This window comes from Coregonus lavaretus (assembly GCF_964263955.1).
Source record: "Coregonus lavaretus genome assembly, contig: HAP1_SCAFFOLD_359, whole genome shotgun sequence".
NCBI classification, from domain to species: domain Eukaryota; kingdom Metazoa; phylum Chordata; class Actinopteri; order Salmoniformes; family Salmonidae; genus Coregonus; species Coregonus lavaretus.
The window spans coordinates 291,388-312,075 of NW_028161076.1; the positions used below are offsets into that span (position 1 = coordinate 291,388).

The window sequence follows — 20,688 nt, forward strand, 5'->3', positions numbered from 1 at the left end:
TAGAATAATAGTGAAGACATCAAAACTATGAAATAACACATATGGAATCATGTAGTAACCAAAAAGTGTTAAACAAATCAAAATATATTTTATATTTGAGATTCTTCAAAGTAGCCACCCTTTGCCTTGATGACAGCTTTGCACACTCTTGGCATTCTCTCAACCAGCTTCACCTGGAATGCTTTTCCAACAGTCTTGAAGTAGTTCCCACATATGCTGAGCACTTGTTGGCTGCTTTTCCTTCCCTCTGCGGTCAAGCTCATCCGAAACTACCTCAATTTGGTTGAGGTCGGGGGATTGTGGAGGCCAGGTCATCTGATGCAGCACTCCATCACTCTCCTTCTTGGTCAAATAGCCCTTACACAGCCTGGAGGTGTGTTTTGGGTCATTGTCCTGTTGAAAAACAAATGATAGTCCCACTAAGCACAAACCAGATGGGATGGCGTATCGCTGCAGAATGCTGTGGTAGCTATGCTGGTTAAGTGTGCCTTGAATTCTAAATAAATCACAGACAGTGTCACCAGCAAAGCAACCCCACACCATAACACCTCCTCCTCCATGCTTCACGGTGGGAACCACACATGCGGAGATCATCCGTTCACCTACTCTGCGTCTCACAAACACACGGCGGTTGGAACCAAAAATCTCAAATTTGGACTCATCAGACCAAAGGACAGATTTCCACCGGTCTAATGTCCATTGCTCGTATTTCTTGGCCCAAGTAAGTCTCTTCTTATTATTGGTGTCCTTTAGTAGTGGTTTCTTTGCAGCAATTCGACCATGAAGGCCTGATTCACTCAGTCTCCTCTGAACAGTTGATGTTGAGATGTGTCTGTTACTTGAACTCTGTGAAGCATTTATTTGGGATGCAATTTATGAGGCTTGTAACTCTCTAATGAACTTATCCTCTGCAGCAGAGGTAACTCTGGGTCTTCCTTTCCTGTGGCGGTCCTCATGAGAGCCAGTTTCATCATAGCGCTTGATGGTTTTTGCGACTGCACTTGAAGAAACTTTCAAAGTTCTTGAAATGTTCCGGATTGACTGACCTTCATGTCTTAAGTAATGATGGACTGTCATTTCTCTTTGCTTATTTGAGCTGTTCTTGCCATAATATGGACTTGGTCTTATACCAAATAGGGCTATCTTCTGTGTACCACCCCTACCTTGACACAACACATCTGATTGGCTCAAATGCATTAAGAAGGAAAGAAATTCCACAAATTAACTTTTAACAAGACACACCTGTAAATTCAAATGCATTCCAGGTGACTACCTCATGAAGCTGGTTGAGAGAATGCCAAGATTGTGCATAGCTGTAATCAAGGCAAAGGGAGGCTACTTTGAAGAATCTCAAATATAAAATAAAATGTGATTTGTTTAACACTTTTTTGGTTACTACATGATTCCATATCTGTTATTTCATAGTTTTGATATCTTCACTATTATTCTACAGTGTAGAAAATAGTACAAATTAAGAAAAACCCTGGAATGAGTAGGTGTGTCCAAACTTTTGACTGGTACTGTAGTTCAAAAGGCACTCGCACATTTGAGCTATCTTTGTTGCAGGTGAGGTTAACAAGAGAATAATATGATTTATTCTGTTTCAGCATGACAATGCCCCAGGGCACAGCGAGGTCCATACAGAAATGGTTTGTCAAGATCAGTGTGGAAGAACTTGACAGGCCTGCACAGATTACTGACCTCAACCCCATCGAACACCTTTGGGATGAATTGGATCACAACTACAACATCAGTGCCCGACCTCACTAATGCTCTTGTGGCTGAATGGAAGCAAGTCCCCGCAGCAATGTTCCAACATCTAGTGGAAAGCCTTCCCAGAAGAGTGGAGGCTGTTATAGCAGCAAAGAGGGGACCAACTCCATATCAATGCCCATGATTTTGGAATGAGATATTCGACGAGCAGGTGTCCACATACTTTTGGTCATGTAGTGTATGTAGTGGTGTTTTAGACTGGCTGGGATGCCAATACTGTCATGTATGTGTCAATGTCAGGGACAGATCAACATCTTTCTACTTGTTACCATAGCAATGTTGGTGCAGGTGCAAAACCCCTGGATGTGGTCTTCTAATACAGCACAAAGAAAACACATTGACAATATCCTCACATTGTCTTTATTGTGTCTGTGTGGAACTATGTGTTGACATTCAAAGCTTCCAGCATGCAGGTAAAGTACAGCATAGTTAGTAAGCATTACATTACACACAGTGTTGCTCAATCTGCTTCTGGAGATCCACTTTGTATATTGGACTTCACCACAGGAACCACGTGGAGTGACAACTAGTTGCATCCCAAATGGCTGCCTATTCCCTATATAGTGCACTACTTTTGAACAGAGCGTTTTGGGGCTCAAAAGTAGCATACTATAAATAAAGGGAATGAAGTGCAATTTGGATGCAGCTGGTGTAGGAACACAGTGGTTCCCCAGGTCCAGGACAGAGCCACGATAACACACATCCCTTACTGCCAATACCCTACACATCCCTTACTGTCAATATTCTACACATGTCAAACTGGTTCAAATTCTGCTTCAATAACTTCACTGATATACAACATGTTAATAGTAGAAACAGCATGATTCAATATATTCACCAATATTGACTGAAAGAAATGCATCATATTAATATGATAAAGAGTAGGAACAGAACTGGAGAGTTGAAGTAACGTAGTTCATAGTTCTGGTCCGTTAGTCTCTCAGATATAACTACTACACATATTAGTTAAGACAGTCAAAACAAACATGTCTGCTTTCTGTTCATACTATACGTTATATGTCAGGTTGTCTTTTTCCTGGAAACTATGATGGTACTGAACGATGAGGTTGGCAATAATTGTCACGGAATCAGCCGAGGCTGCCCCTCCTCCTTGCTCGGGCAGGCTTCGGCGTTCGTCGTCCCCGGAGTACTAGCAGCCACCGATCTATGTTTCGGTGTTTGTCTAGTTTGTCCTGATTGTTTACACCTGTTTCCCATTATGTTATATTGTATTCCCTTTATAAACCCCTGTCTCTCATTGGTTATTGTGTGTGATTGTTTTCCGTTAGGTCGGCAGTGCTGGTTATATGCGTTATTTGTTCCTCCCTGTTTGGAGGTTTGTTTTGTACTTTCTTTACTGTGTTAAGTAAAGTACGTTCTGCTAGTAGTTCGGTGTCCTGCGCTTGACTTTGTTTCCCGCATACACGTCACCTTGACAATAATAATTGTTAATAATTGTTCATGTTCTTAAAAACACCTCATTTTCAGACGTCACTGACTGACAACACAACGGGTAGAAACACCAAATATGTTCATTGTCTGAAAATGGTGCCGACAGAGAGGGCTACCTTGCTTCTAGCTCTTAGGAAACTTTGCAGTATTTTGTTTTTTTATGAAACACAAGCATTTTGCTACACCTGCAATAACATCTGCTAAACACATGTATGTGACCAATAAAATGTGATTTGATTTTGAAACAAATGTTATATGAACAGAAATGTAAATATAGTTTTTTAAAGAAACACATTATTTTCTGTATACTAAATCCTATAACTGTATGTTGAGCTGCATCAAACAGAAACACCAGCCTTTATACACTGAATACAAATAAGCTCACACTGTCAAATGACTGTTTAAATTATGTTACTATTTGAATTAGTATTTTAACAGAAGCTAACAAATATATTGATCGATCCATCTAAACTTACAGTTTACAATCCATAGCATAACATTACAGTAATATGAACCCACTGAACGTTGACAACATGACCATAGATCAGGGCTCTCCAACCCTGTTCCTGGAGAGATATCACCCTGTAGGTTTTAACTCCAACCCTGTTCCTGGAGAGATACCCTCCTGTAGGTTTTAACTCCAACCCTGTTCCTGGAGAGATACCCTCCGTTAGGTTTTTGCTCCAACCCCAGTTGTAACTAATCTGATTCAGTTTATCAACCAGCTAATTATTAGAATCAGGTGTGCTTGATTAGGGTTGAAGTGAAAACTTACAGGATGGTAGCTCTCCAGGAACAGGGTTGGAGTGAAAACTTACAGGCTGGTCATGGCTCACATCAACACCATTATCCCAGAAACCCTAGACCCACTCCAATTTGCATACCGCTCCAACAGATCCACAGATGATGCAATCTCTATTGCACTCCACACTGCCCTTTCCCACCTGGACAAGAGGAACACCTATGTGAGAATGCTATTCATTGACTACAGCTCAGCGTTCAACACCATAGTGCCCTCAAAGATCATCACTAAGCTAAAGATCCTGGGACTAAACACCTCCCTCTGCAACTGGATCCTGGACTTCCTGACGGGCCGCCCCCAGGTGGTAAGGGTAGGTAACAACACATCTGCCACACTGATCCTCAACACGGGGGCCCCTCAGGTGTGCGTGCTCAGTCCCCTCCTGTACTCCCTGTTCACCCATGACTGCATGGCCAGGCACGACTCCAACACCATCATTAAGTTTGCCAACGACACAACAGTGGTAGGCCTGATCACCGACAACGATGAGACAGCCTATAGGGAGGAGGTCAGAGACCTGGCCATGTGGTGCCAGGATAACAACCTCTCCCTCAACGTGACCAAGACAAAGGAGATGATTGTGGACTACAGGAAAAAAAAGAGGACTGAGCACGCCCCCATTCTCATCGACGGTGCTGTAGTGGAACAGGTTGAGAGCTTCAAGTTCCTTGGTGTCCACATCACCAACGAACTATCATGGTCCAAACACACCAAGACAGTCGTGAAGAGGGCACGACAAAGCCTATTCCCCCTCAGGAGACTGAAAAGATTTGGCATGGGTCCTCAGATCCTCAAAAAATTCTACAGCTGCACCATCGAGAGCATCCTGACTGGTTGCGTCACCGCCTGGTATGGCAACTGCTTGGCCTCCGACCGCAAGGCACTACAGAGGGTAGTGCGTACGGCCCAATACATCACTGGGGCCAAGCTTCCTGCCATCCAGGACCTCTATACCAGGTGGTGTCAGAGGAAGGCCCTCAAAATTGTCAAAGACTCCAGCCACCCTAGTCATAGACTGTTCTCTCTGCTACCGCATGGCAAGCGGTACCGGAGTGCCAAGTCTAGGTCCAAAAGACTTCTCAACAGCTTCTACCCCCAAGCCATAAGTCTCCTGAACAGCTAATCATGGCTACCCGGACTATTTGCACTGCCCACCCACCCCATATTTTTACGCTGCTGCTACTCTGTTAATTATTTATGCATAGTCACTTTAACTCTACCCACATGTACATATTACTTCAACTACCTCAACTAGCCGGTGCCCCCGCACATTGACTCTGCACCGGTACCCCCCTGTATATATATAGCCTCCCTACTGTTATTTTATTTTACTTCTGCTCTTTTTTCTCAACACTTTTTTGTTGTTGTTTTATTTTACTTTTTTATTAAAAATAAATGCACTGTTGGTTAAGGGCTGTAAGTAAGCATTTCACTGTAATGTCTGCACCTGTTGTATTCGGCACATGTGCCCAATAAAATTTGATTTGATTTGATTTGAGTACGGTAGCTCTCCAGGAACAGGGTTGGAGTTAAAACCTACAGGAGGGTATCTCTCCAGGAACAGGGTTGGAGTTAAAACCTACAGGAGGGTAGCTCTCCAGGAACAGGGTTGGAGTTAAAACCTACAGGAGGGTATCTCTCCAGGAACAGGGTTGGAGTTAAAACCTACAGGAGGGTATCTCTCCAGGAACAGGGTTGGAGTTAAAACCTACAGGAGGGTATCTCTCCAGGAACAGGGTTGGAGTTAAAACCTACAGGAGGGTATCTCTCCAGGAACAGGGTTGGAGTTAAAACCTACAGGAGGGTATCTCTCCAGGAACAGGGTTGGAGTTAAAACCTACAGGAGGGTATCTCTCCAGGAACAGAGTTGGAGAGCCCTGGTCTAGATACACTGGATGGTTCCACATTGACCTTGAAATAATGAATGATCCTTAGGGACTACAGTATTTCAACTGGTCAAGCGGTCAAACGCTGTGCTTCAACATTTTAAAACGTTTTTTTTAAACTCAATGTGGTGTTAGTGACATCACTTCATAAAGCTGGAGAGATTATTATCTTGGTTGAAGTGGAGTAGTGTCTTTCAGAACCCTTCAGATTTAAAGACTAGTAAAGGAGCAGAAGACTGGTCTATACAAATTGACTAGTACAAAACTAATGGTTGACTTTGTGTCGCTTTTCACTCTGTACTAGCAGGAAGGGAACTAATGTTTAGTCTCAGTTAATAGAGGTGACCTACTCAGATGGCTGTAGAAAATGAGCAGGTTTTCCAGAGATCCCGGTTGGAAGATTCCCGGAATCAGGAGGAAATAAGCAAGAAATCTGAAATCTTCCAACCACCCTATCATTAGATCAGATCAGAATACTCTTTATGACTAGATCAGAAGGATGTACTGCTGTCCCTCAGATAGAAGAGGTGACCTGGGTCTCTTTATGACTAGATCAGAAGGATGTACTGCTGTCCCTCAGATAGAAGAGGTGACCTGGGTCTCTTTAGGACTAGATCAGAAGGATGTACTGCTGTCCCTCAGATAGAAGAGGTGACCTGGGTCTCTTTATGACTAGATCAGAAGGATGTACTGCTGTCCCTCAGATAGAAGAGGTGACCTGGGTCTCTTTAGGACTAGATCAGAAGGATGTACTGCTGTCCCTCAGATAGAAGAGGTGACCTGGGTCTCTTTATGACTAGATCAGAAGGATGTACTGCTGTCCCTCAGATAGAAGAGGTGACCTGGGTCTCTTTAGGACTAGATCAGAAGGATGTACTGCTGTCCCTCAGATAGAAGAGGTGACCTGGGTCTCTTTAGGACTAGATCAGAAGGATGTACTGCTGTCCCTCAGATAGAAGAGGTGACCTGGGTCTCTTTAGGACTAGATCAGAAGGATGTACTGCTGTCCCTCAGATAGAAGAGGTGACCTGGGTCTCTTTATGACTAGATCAGAAGGATGTACTGCTGTCCCTCAGATAGAAGAGGTGACCTGGGTCTCTTTAGGACTAGATCAGAAGGATGTACTGCTGTCCCTCAGATAGAAGAGGTGACCTGGGTCTCTTTAGGACTAGATCAGAAGGATGTACTGCTGTCCCTCAGATAGAAGAGGTGACCTGGGTCTCTTTAGGACTGGGTCAGGTTAAGATAGAGGTGGTGAGGTGAAGATGTACTGCTCTAGAAGAACACATCAGAAGACTGTGCTGTAATACTCTCCCGGAGATAGACAATGTGATCTGTGTCAACCCGTTAGAGTCCTCTCTGCTGTAGGAGTTAAGGGAGGACTGTTCCAGCTCCACCGCTAGTCATACCAGCCTCCCCCTCCCTCTGTCCCTCCTGCCCTCTCCCCCGGGCCGTTGGTGGACAGGTGTAGCTCTTCACTCGACTCCCCCCCTGGCTGTTGCCCCCGACCCCCCTCCCCCCCTGGCTGTTACCCCTGACCCCCCTCCCCCCCTGGCTGTTACCCCCTCCCCCCCTCCCCCCCGGGCAGCAATAGTCCCTGAAGCAGCGTTTGAAGTTCTCATCCAGGAAGGCGTAGAGAATGGGGTTGAGGCTGCTGTTGGTGTAACCCAGGGCAACGCAGAAGAAGTAGGCCGCCATGACGGGCGTGGTCTCGAGAACGTCACCGGAGGGCGCCAGCGCCTTAACCAGGATAAAGATGTGGATAGGCGTCCAGCAGACTACGAACACTGCTACCACCACCAAAACCAGCCGGGTGATCCGCCGCAGGTTCCGGTCCTTCTCCCGGGAGCCAGAGAGCAGTCGCACGCTCTTCAGACGCAGCACCATTAGGGTATAACACACACTGACGATGAGGAGGGGTGCCACGAAGCCGAAGATGAACACGCAGACCTTCATCACTCTGTCCCAGTAGATATAGGGGTCAGGGAACTGGAGGGCACACTCTGTAGTACCTAGAGATAGACAGTAATATTAACATTAACCCTAACTAAACCTAACTAACCCTAACTAACCTTAACTAACCCTAACTAACCCTAACTAACCCTAACTAACCTTAACTAACCCTAACTAACCTTAACTAACCCTAACTAACCTTAACTAACCCTAACTAACCCTAACTAACCTTAACTAACCCTAACTAACCTTAACTAACCCTAACTAACCCTAACTAACCCTAACTGACCCTAACCAACCTCAACTAACCCTAACTAACCCTAACTAACCTTAACTAACCTTAACTAACCATAACTAACCATAACTAACCTTAACTAACCCTAACTAACCCTAACTAACCTTAACCAACCTTGACTAACCTTAACCCTCCCGTTGTCCTTGGGTCAAAATGACCCGCCACTGTGTTGAACCAACTTTATTTAATTTTTATATTTTTTGGATCATTTGTGAGAAGGAGGCAGTGATACTTTCTTTAAAGTCTCACTGCCTCCTTCTCACAAATGATCCCCAAAATATAAAAATTAAATAAAGTTGGTTCAACACAGTGGCGGGTCATTTTGACCCTAGGACAACGGGAGGGTTAACTAACCCTAACTAACCTTAACTAACCCTAACTAACCTTAAATAACCCTAACTAACCTTAACTAACCATAACTAACCTTAACTAACCCTAACTAACCTTAACTAACCCTAACTAACCTTAACTAACCATAACTAACCCTAACTAACCCTAACCAACCTCAACTAACCCTAACTAACCCTAACTAACCCTAACTAACCTTAACTAACCCTAACTAACCTTAACTAACCCTAACTAACCTTAACTAACCCTAAATAACACAAACTAACCCTAAATCTAACTTCTGTATCAGTTAGACAGTGGTCTGATGTATAGACAGTGGTCTGATGTATAGACAGTGGTCTGATGTATAGACAGTGGTCTAGTGTATAGACAGTGGTCTGATGTATAGACAGTGGTCTGATGTATAGACAGTGGTCTGATGTATAGACAGTGGTCTGATGTATCAGTTAGACATTGGTCTGATGTATAGACAGTGGTCTGATGTAGAAAGATAGGTCTGGTGTATAGACAGTCGTCTGGTGTATACAATGTGGTCTGATGTATAGACAGTGTTCTGATGTATAGACAGTGGTCTGATGTTTCAGTTAGACAGTGGTATGATGTATAGACAGTGGTCTGATTTATAGACAGTGGTCTAATGTTTCAGTTAGACAGTGGTCTGATTTATAGACAGTGGTCTGATGTTTCAGTTAGACAGTGGTCTGATTTATAGACAGTAGTCTGATGTTTCAGTTAGACAGTGGTCTGATGTATAGACAGTGGTCTGATGTATAGACAGTGGTCTGATGTAGAAAGATAGGTCTGGTGTATAGACAGTGGTCTGGTGTATACAAAGTGGTCTGATGTATAGACAGTGTTCTGACGTATAGACATTGGTCTGATGTATAGACAGTGGTCTGATTTATAGACAGTGGTCTGATGTTTCAGTTAGACAGTGGTCTGATTTATAGACAGTGGTCCGATGAATCAGTTAGACAGTGGTCTGATGTATAAACAGTGGTCTGATGTATAGACAGTGGTCTGATGTATCAGTTAGACAGTGGTCTGATGTATAGACAGTGGTCTGATGTATCAGTTAGACAGTGTTCTGATGTATAGACAGTGGTCTGATGTATAGACAGTGGTCTGATTTATAGACAGTGGTCTGATTTATAGACAGTGGTCTGATGTATCAGTTAGACAGTGGTCTGATGTATAGACAGTGGTCTGATGTATAGACAGTGTTCTGATGTATAGACAGTGGTCTGATGTATAGACAGTGGTCTGATTTATAGACAGTGGTCTAATGTATGGACAGTGGTTTGATGTATCAGATAGTGGTATGGACAGTGGTCCTCTGTAGCTCAATTGGTAGAGCATGGCGCTTGTAATGCCAGGGTAGTGGGTTCGGTCCCCGGGACCACCCATACGTAAAAATGTATGCACACATGACTGTAAGTCGCTTTGGATAAAAGCGTCTGCTAAATGGCATATTATTATTATTATTATTATTATTATTATCAGACTGACAGCAGTCTCATGTATAGACAGTGGTCTGATGAATCAGTTAGACAATGGTATGATGTATAGACAGTGGTCTGATTTATAGACAGTGGTCTGATTAATCAATTAGACAATGGTCTGATGTATAGACAGTGGTCTATTTATAGACAGTGGTCTGATGTTTCAGTTAGACAGTGGTCTGATTTATAGACAGTGGTATGATGAATCAGTTAGACAGTGGTCTGATGTATAGACAGTGGTCTGATGTATCAGTTAGACAGTGGTCTGATATATCAGTTAGACAGTGGTCTGTTGTATAGACAGTGGTCTGATGAATCAGTTAGACCGTGGTCTGATGTATAGACAGTGGTCTGATGTATAGACAGTGGTCTGATGTATAGACAGTGGTCTGATGCATCAGTTAGACAGTGGTCTGATGTATAGACAGTGGTCTGATGTAGAAAGATAGGTCTGGTGTATAGACAGTCGTCTGGTGTATACAAAGTGGTCTGATGTATAGACAATGTTCTGACGTATAGACATTGGTATGATGTATAGACAGTGGTCTGATTTATAGACAGTGGTCTGATGTATAGACATTGGTCTGATGAATCAATTAGACAATGGTCTGATGTATAGACAGTGGTCTGATTTATAGACAGTGGTCTGATGTTTCAGTTAGACAGTGGTCTGATTTATAGACAGTGGTCTGATGAATCAGTTAGACAGTGGTCTGATGTATAGACAGTGGTCTAATGTATAGACAGTGGTCTGATTTATAGACAGTGGTCTGATGTTTCAGTTAGACAGTGGTCTGATGTATAGACTGTGGTCTGATGTATCAGTTAGACAGTGGTCTGATGTATAGACAGTGGTCTGATGTATAAATAGTGGTCTGATGTATAGACAGTGGTCTGATGTATAGACAGTGGTCTGATGTATAGACAGTGGTCTGATTTATAGACAGTGGTCTGATGTATAGACAGTGGTCTGATGTATAGACAGTGGTCTGATGTATCAGTTAGACAGTGTTCTGATGTATAGACAGTGGTCTGATTTATAGACAGTGGTCTAATGTATGGACAGTGGTTTGATGTATCAGATAGTGGTATGGACAGTGGTCCTCTGTAGCTCAATTGGTAGAGCATGGCGCTTGTAATGCCAGGGTAGTGGGTTCGGTCCCCGGGACCACCCATACGTAAAAATGTATGCACACATGACTGTAAGTCGCTTTGGATAAAAGCGTCTGCTAAATGGCATATTATTATTATTATTATTATTATCAGACTGACAGCAGTCTCATGTATAGACAGTGGTCTGATGAATCAGTTAGACAATGGTATGATGTATAGACAGTGGTCTGATTTATAGACAGTGGTCTGATTAATCAATTAGACAATGGTCTGATGTATAGACAGTGGTCTATTTATAGACAGTGGTCTGATGTTTCAGTTAGACAGTGGTCTGATTTATAGACAGTGGTCTGATGAATCAGTTAGACAGTGGTCTGATGTATAGACAGTGGTCTGATGTATCAGTTAGACAGTGGTCTGATATATCAGTTAGACAGTGGTCTGTTGTATAGACAGTGGTCTGATGAATCAGTTAGACCGTGGTCTGATGTATAGACAGTGGTCTGATGTATAGACAGTGGTCTGATGTATAGACAGTGGTCTGATGCATCAGTTAGACAGTGGTCTGATGTATAGACAGTGGTCTGATGTAGAAAGATAGGTCTGGTGTATAGACAGTCGTCTGGTGTATACAAAGTGGTCTGATGTATAGACAATGTTCTGACGTATAGACATTGGTATGATGTATAGACAGTGGTCTGATTTATAGACAGTGGTCTGATGTATAGACATTGGTCTGATGAATCAATTAGACAATGGTCTGATGTATAGACAGTGGTCTGATTTATAGACAGTGGTCTGATGTTTCAGTTAGACAGTGGTCTGATTTATAGACAGTGGTCTGATGAATCAGTTAGACAGTGGTCTGATGTATAGACAGTGGTCTAATGTATAGACAGTGGTCTGATTTATAGACAGTGGTCTGATGTTTCAGTTAGACAGTGGTCTGATGTATAGACAGTGGTCTGATGTATCAGTTAGACAGTGGTCTGATGTATAGACAGTGGTCTGATGTATAAATAGTGGTCTGATGTATAGACAGTGGTCTGATGAATCAGTTAGACAGTGGTGTGATGTATAGACAGTGGTCTTGTGTACAGACAGTGGTCTGATGTATAGACAATGGTAGGGTGATGTAATTGCTGGAGGTAAACATCACAGCGCAGGGATTTATTATCGGTAAATGCCACAGTGGAATGAGACTGTATGCTAAAGTCAACACTTCCAGTATGCTGAAGTCAACACAGTATGACCGAGACTGTATGCTGAAGACAATTCCGGGTTAGGGTATCTGCTGGCGTCGTGCTCGATTGCCGCTTCACCCTGGTACCTGTTTAGTAACAGTGTTTACTCGTCTGTTTTTCATTGAGTGATTGTTTTGTCCACTTTTTAGCCTACTGGGGTTTTTATGACTTTTACAACCTAGTTGGCTGCTAGACTACCTCTGAGTCTGGACTTTGCTGCTGTGATCACCTCCACCTGCCTGGATTCTTCCTCTGATCACTGTTCTCCTGGTTCCCTGACCCACCTCTGGATAATTGATCTATTTTGGATTTTGGACTCTGTGTCAGATGGGTTTTGACTGTGAGTTCTAGTGCTAGCTGGTGAAGGTTGTGTTTCAGATGGGTTCTGACTGTGGATTTTAGTGCTAGTTGGTGAAGGTTGTGTTTGAGATGGGTTCTGACTGTGGTTTCTAGTGCTAGCTGGTGAAGATTGTGTTTCAGATGGGTTTTGACTGTGGGTTCTAGTGCTAGCTGATGAAGGTTGTGTTTCAGATGGGTTCTGACTGTGGGGTTCTAGTGCTAGCAGGTGAAGGTTGTGTTTCAGATGGGTTTTGACTGTGGGTTCTAGTGCTAGCTGGTGAAGGTAGTGTTTCAGATGGGTTTTGACTGTGGGTTCTAGTGCTAGCTGTTGAAGGTTGTGTTTCAGATGGGTTTTGACTGTGGATTCTAGTGCTAGCTGGTGAAGTTTGTGTTTCAGATGGGTTTTGACTGTGGATGCTAGTGCTAGCTGGTGAAGGTTGTGTTTCAGATGGGTTTTGACTGTGGATTCTAGTGCTAGTTGGTGAAAGTTGTGTTTCAGATGGGTTTTGACTGTGGGTTCTAGTGCTAGCTGGTGAAGGTTGTGTTTCAGATGGGTTCTGACTGTGGGTTCTAGTGCTAGCAGGTGAAGGTTGTGTTTCAGATGGGTTTTGACTGTGGGTTCTAGTGCTAGCTGGTGAAGGTAGTGTTTCAGATGGGTTTTGACTGTGGGTTATAGTGCTAGCTGTTGAAGGTTGTGTTTCAGATGGGTTTTGACTGTGGGTTCTAGTGCTAGCTGGTGAAGGTTGTGTTTCAGATGGGTTCTGACTGTGGGTTCTAGTGCTAGCAGGTGAAGGTTGTGTTTCAGATGGGTTTTGACTGTGGGTTCTAGTGCTAGCTGGTGAAGGTAGTGTTTCAGATGGGTTTTGACTGTGGGTTATAGTGCTAGCTGTTGAAGGTTGTGTTTCAGATGGGTTTTGACTGTGGATTCTAGTGCTAGCTGGTGAAGTTTGTGTTTCAGATGGGTTTTGACTGTGGATGCTAGTGCTAGCTGGTGAAGGTTGTGTTTCAGATGGGTTTTGACTGTGGATTCTAGTGCTAGTTGGTGACAGTTGTGTTTCAGATGGGTTTTGACTGTGGGTTCTAGTGCTAGCTGGTGAAGGTTGTGTTTCAGATGGGTTCTGACTGTGGGTTCTAGTGCTAGCTGGTGAAGTTTGTGTTTCAGATGGGTTTTGACTGTGAGATCTAGTGCTAGCTGGTGAAGGTTGTGTTTCAGATTGGTTTTGACTGTGGGTTCTAGTGCTAGCTGGTGAAGGTTGTGTTTCAGATGGGTTTTGACTGTGGGATCTAGTGCTAGCTGGTGAAAGTTGTGTTTCAGATGGGTTTTGACTGTGGGTTCTAGTGCTAGCTGGTGAAGGTTGTGTTTCAGATGGGTTTTGACTGTGGGTTCTAGTGCTAGCTGGTGAAGGTTGTGTTTCAGATGGGTATTGACTGTGGGTTCTAGTGCTAGCTGGTGAAGGTTGTGTTTCAGATGGATCTGACTGTGGATTCTAGTGCTAGCTGGTGAAGGTTGTGTTTCAGATGGGTTCTGACTGTGGGTTCTAGTGCTAGCTGGTGAAGGTTGTGTTTCAGATGGGTTTTGACTGTGGGTTCTAGTGCTAACTGGTGAAGGTTGTGTTTCAGATGGGTTTTGACTGTGGGTTCTAGTGCTAGCTGGTGAAGGTTGTGTTTCAGATGGGTTTTGACTGTGAATTCTAGTGTTAGCTGGTGAAGGTTGTGTTTCAGATGGGTTTTGACTGTGGGTTCTAGGGGCTAGCTGGTGAAGGTTGTGTTTCAGATGGGTTCTGACTGTGGATTCTAGTGCTAGCTGGTGAAGGTTGTGTTTCAGATGGGTTCTGACTGTGGGTTCTAGTGCTAGCTGGTGAAGGTTGTATTTCAGATGGGTTCTGACTGTGGATTCTAGTGCTAGCTGGTGAAGATTGTGTTTCAGATGGGTTCTGACTGTGGATTCTAGTGCTAGCTGGTGAAGGTTGTGTTTCAGATGGGTTCTGACTGTGGGTTTTAGTGCTAGCTGGTGAAGGTTGTGTTTCAGATGGGTTCTGACTGTGGATTCTAGTGCTAGCTGGTGAAGGTTGTGTTTCAGATGGGTTCTGACTGTGGGTTCTAGTGCTAGCTGGTGAAGGTTGTGTTTCAGATGGGTTCTGACTGTGGGCTCTAGTGCTAGCTGGTTTAGAGTAGTCTAGTTGGGTTCTGGCTTGCTGCTTTACAGACGGTGGGGGTTTCTGTTTGGATTTATCTGACGTTTTGTTGGATCTAAATCACTGTTATGTACCTGCCCACTGGTTATGTACCTGCCCACTGGCTCCTCTCTGTTCCTCCTGTTATGTACCTGCCCACTGGCTCCTCTCTGTTCCTCCTGTTATGTACCTGCCCACTGGCTCCTCTCTGTTCCTCCTGTTATGTACCTGCCCACTGGTTATGTACCTGCCCACTGGTTATGTACCTGCCCACTGGCTCCTCTCTGCTCCTCCTGTTATGTACCTGCCCACTGGTTATGTACCTGCCCACTGGCTCCTCTCTGCTCCTCCTGTTATGTACCTGCCCACTGGTTATGTACCTGCCCACTGGCTCCTCTCTGTTCCTCCTGTTATGTACCTGCCCACTGGCTCCTCTCTGCTCCTCCTGTTATGTACCTGCCCACTGGTTATGTACCTGCCCACTGGTTATGTACCTGCCCACTGGCTCCTCTCTGCTCCTCCTGTTATGTACCTGCCCACTGGCTCCTCTCTGTTCGTCCTGTTATGTACCTGCCCACTGGCTCCTCTCTGCTCCTCCTGTTATGTACCTGCCCACTGGCTCCTCTCTGTTCCTCCTGTTATGTACCTGCCCACTGGCTCCTCTCTGCTCCTCCTGTTATGTACCTGCCCACTGGCTCCTCTCTGTTCCTCCTGTTATGTACCTGCCCACTGGCTCCTCTCTGCTCCTCCTGTTATGTACCTGCCCACTGGCTCCTCTCTGTTCCTCCTGTTATGTACCTGCCCACTGGTTATGTACCTGCCCACTGGCTCCTCTCTGTTCCTCCTGTTATGTACCTGCCCACTGGCTCCTCTCTGCTCCTCCTGTTATGTACCTGCCCACTGGCTCCTCTCTGCTCCTCCTGTTATGTACCTGCCCACTGGCTCCTCTCTGTTCCTCCTGTTATGTACCTGCCCACTGGCTCCTCTCTGTTCCTCCTGTTATGTACCTGCCCACTGGCTCCTTTCTGTTCGTCATGTACCTGCCCACTGGCTCCTCTCTGTTCCTCCTGTTATGTACCTGCCCACTGGCTCCTCTCTGTTCGTCATGTTTGTGCGCTGTCCTGAATTACTGTGATTTATCTCTCCCTGTTTTTTCCAGACTAAAAACTCCCTTGATCTTAATCTCCTGAATAATAACTCTGGGCTCTCCTCTGATGTCCTTATTCCTGCCGGCTCATCATGCATCCTACATAGACACCGCTACCTGCATTGTGGGGCTCATCATCCATCCTACATAGACACCACTACCTGCATTGTGGGGCTCATCATGCATCCTACATAAGACACCACTACCTGCATCGTGGGGCTCATCATGCATCCTACATAAGACACCGCTACCTGCATCATGGGGCTCATCATGCATCCTACATAAGACACCGCTACCTGCATCATGGGGCTCATCATGCATCCTACATAAGACACCGCTACCTGCATCATGGGGCTCATCATGCATCCTACATAAGACACCACTACCTGCATCGTGGGGCTCATCATGCATCCTACATAGACACCGCTACCTGCATCATGGGGCTCATCATGCATCCTACATAGACACCGCTACCTGCATCATGGGGCTCATCATGCATCCTACATAGACACCGCTACCTGCATCGTGGGGCTCATCATGTATCCTACATAAGACACCGCTACCTGCATCGTGGCTCACGTTGGAACTGGTCTGTCAACTATACTACTGGTAGCAACATTAACTCTCTCTGGTCTCACTCGTATCCTGCTCCCAATCCGTCGCCTCATACTGCCTGCCCCCTCTTCATCCTACCACTATCCATAAACCCCAAGATGGCATAGCAGTGCGGTCGTGTACTCTGTGTGTGTCCGTGTAAATAGTGTGTTTTTGTATATTTTTTTTATATTCCGTACATATTTCCCTATCACACTTTTCATCCTTCTACTAAATATACTTTCCTGCAACCCGCCTCACTCAATGTGGAACGGATTCTATTATTGACTTACCTTTTATCTAGAATCTCCAGTTGAAACTAGCTAGCCAGCTAACTAGCTACTTGCTATTAGCCACCGTTAGCGGTTTACACCCAGAACATCGGATTATCTGCCAGAATAACTGAATCACTGGACATTAACACCGGATCGCAACTAGCTAGCCGCAACCGAATGGATGTTGCTGTTGGCTAATCACCACTGCCCCCGAAGCAAGCACCAGTTAGCTTTGAGCTAGCCTCAAACCAGGCCCATATCCCGGCTACCTACCTCTCTGTCTACCGGACGGGATTAGCCAGCTAACTAGCTACTTGCTATTAGCCACCGTTAGCGGTTTTTCACCATTGTCCGTGGCCTGCACTACCTACCAGCCAGCTCTAGCCTGGACTATTATTCGGCCAGTCTGCACTGTCTGCACAGCGTGTTATCGACCCAGAACATATCGGTTTTTCTGCCGGAATCACTGAATCACTGGACCTTTAACACTGGATAATCGCAACTAGCTAGCTGCAACCGAATGAACGTTGTTGTTGGCTAATCAGCCTTGAGCTAGCCTTGACTCAGGCCCATCTCCCGGCTATCTACCTCTCTGTCAACCGGACGGGACCTCCTAGAGTCGACACAGAGCCTCGCCGATCCATTACGACTGGTCTGCCGACGTAATCATCTGTGGTTTCAACAGGCTTCCCGTTGCGACGACCTCAAAGATCCATCTGCTAGCCCCGGCCCGCTAGCACACGCAAACAACAGCCATGCTTCCTGCTAGCCTGTGCTGTAGCACCAATTCGAACTGCTCTCGGACTCACATATTGCTGTTCACTGGACCTTATGATCACTCAGCTGCACAGATGATGCCTGCTGGACTGTTCCTTTACACGGTATCCTGTCCTGTTTATCTGTTTAGCCTCAGCCCAAACTTTCATCGCCATTACCAGTTGTTGTCTTAGCTCTCTCGAATAACACCTGTGATTGCTTTATGCCTCTCTCCCATGTAAATATGCCTTGCCTATTGCTATTCCAGTTAGTTCTTATTATACAATTTCACTGTAAAGCGGTAGGTAGAGGATGCCTGGTTGTTCTTTAAAAGTGCTTTCCTCTCAATCTAAAATAAAATTCAGAACTAAGAACAGATATAGCCCCTGGTTCTCCTCAGACTTGACTGCCCATGACCAGCACAAAAACATCCTGTGGCGTACTGCATTAGCATCGAATAGCCCCCGCGATATGCAACTTTTCAGGGAAGTTAGGAACCAATATACACAAGCAGTTAGGAAAACAAATGCTAGCTTTTTCAAACAGAAATGTGCATCCTGTAGCACTAACTCCAAAAGTTTTGGGACACTGTAAAGTCCATGGAGAATAAGAGCACTTCCTCCCAGCTGCCCACTGCACTGAGGCTATGAAACACTATCACCACAATAATCTACAATAAGCGAGAATTTCAACAAGCATTTTGCTACGGCTGGTCATGCTTTCCACCTGGCTACCACTACCCCGGTCACCAGCTCTGCACTCTCCGCTGCAACTTGCCCCCCCCCCCCCCCGCTTCTCCTTCACACAAATTCAGACAGCTGATGTTCTGAGAGAGCTGCAAAATCTGGACCCCTACAAATCATCTGGCCTAGACAATCTGGACCCTTTCTTTCTAAAATTAGCCGCCAAAATTGTCGCGACCCCTATTACTAGCCTGTTCAACCTCTCTTTCGTAACGTCTGAGATCCCCAGAGATTGGAAAGCTGCCGCGGTCATCCCCCTCTTCAAAGGGGGTGACACTCTAGATCCAAACTGTTACAGACCTATATCCATCCTGCCCTGCCTTTCGAAAGTTTTTGAAAGCCAAGTTAACAAACAGATCACCGACCATTTCGAATCACACCGTACCTTCTCCACTATGCAATCCGGTTTACGAGCTTGTCATGGGTGCACCTCAGCCACGCTCAAGGTCCTAAACGATATTATAACCGCAATCGATAATAGACAGTACTGTGCAGCCGTCTTCATCGACCTGGCCAAGGCTTTCGACTCTGTCAACCACCGTGATTCTCAGATCCACCGCTACGCAGACGACACCATTTTGTATACATCTGGCCCTTCATTGGACACTGTGTTAACAAACCTCCAAACGAGCTTCAATGCCATACAACACTCCTTCAGTAGCCTCCAACTGCTCTTAAACACTAGTAAAACTAAATGCATGCTCTTCAATCGAACGCTGTTTGCACCCGCCCACCCGACTAGAATCACTACTCTCGGCTGGTCTGACCTAGAATATGTGGACAACTACAAATACCTAGGTGTCTGGTTAGACTGTAAACTCTCCTTCCAGACTCACATTAAGCATCTCCAATCCAAAGTTAAATCTAGAATCGGCTTCCTATTTCACAACAAAGCCTCCTTCACTCATGCTGCCAAACATGCCCTCATAAAACTATGTAGTCTATCACAGTGCCATCCGTTTTGTCACCAAAGCCCCATATACTACCCACCACTGTGACCTGTACGCTCTTGTTGGCTGGTCCTCACTACATATTCGTCGTCAAACCCACTGGCTCCAGGCCATCTATAAATCACTACTAGGCAAATCCCCGCCTTATCTTAGCTCATTGGTCACCATAGCAACACCCACCCGTAGTATGCACTCCAGCAGGTATATCTCACTGGTCATCCCCAAAGCCAACACCTCCTTTGGCCGCCATTCCTTCCAGTTCTCTGCTGCCAATGACTGAAACGAACTGCAAAAATCTCTGAAGCTGGAGACTCTTATCTCCCTCACTAACTTTAAGCATCAGTTGTCAGAGCACCTTACCGATCACTGCACCTGTACACAGCCCATCTGAAATTAGCCCACCCAACTACCTCATCCCCATATTGTTATTTATTTTGCTCATTTGCACCCCAGTATCTCTATTTGCATATCATTCCAGTGTTAATACTAATTGTAATTATTTTGCACTATGGCCTATTTATTGCCTTACCTCCATAACTTACTACATTTGCACACACTGTATATATATTTTCTATTGTGTTATTGACTGTACGTTTTGTTTACCCCATATGTAACTCTGTGTTGTTTTTGTTTTTACCGCACTGCTTTGCTTTATCTTGGCCAGGTCGCAGTTGTATATAATATATAAATATAACAAGTTGTAAATGAGAACTTGTTCTCAACTGGCTTCTTACCTGGTTAAATAAAGGTGACTTTTTTTTGTACAAAAATAAATAAACTCACCTCTCAGTCTCACAGTACTAACTTTGCTCTCCTCAACACTCGAGCAAGCTAGTCTTCCTCCTCCTAACTGAAACCTGGCAACAACCTGGTGATTTATTTTCTCTTAACCAAGCTACTCCTGCTGGTTATGTCTACCTGTATCACCCCGCTCCACCCCACTGTACTGTACAACTCTACGATCTAAATAACTCAACTGTCTCTCTCTACGGTCTCCTCATTTCAATACATTGCCTATAAACCATCCTGCTCCATGACCCCTATCCTTGTGTACTGTCCTCCTAAAGCTAATGAATTGTTCCTGTCTGAGCTACTCACCATAGCTGTCCACTCTCCCCCTGCTGTGGGGTAGAGTGGTTAAGAGCGTTGTGCCAGTACACGAAAGGTCGCTGGTTCTAATCCCCGAGCCGACTAGGTGAAAAATCGGCCGATGTGCCCTTGAGCAAGGCACTGAACCCTAATTGCTCCTGTAAGTCGCTCTGGATAAGAGCGTCTGCTAAATTACTAAAATGTCAAATGTAATGCTGTCTGTTGCTTGGCGATGTGAATATTCACATGGACT

The 20,688-nt window shown here is 44.9% G+C and overlaps 1 protein-coding gene across 1 annotated transcript in view; it reads right to left on the reverse strand.

Moving 5' to 3' along the window:
• Nucleotides 1-7,284: 7,284 nt before the first annotated feature.
• Nucleotides 7,285-20,688, reverse strand: part of LOC311121118 (delta-type opioid receptor-like) — a gene marked incomplete at both ends in the record, with an annotated part of 55,848 nt that continues 42,444 nt past the window's right edge. Inside the window, one exon of the mRNA XM_084195650.1 lies at nucleotides 7,285-7,925. Coding sequence (XP_084051776.1) covers nucleotides 7,285-7,925 — 641 coding nt within the window. The remainder of the gene's footprint in view (nucleotides 7,926-20,688) is intronic.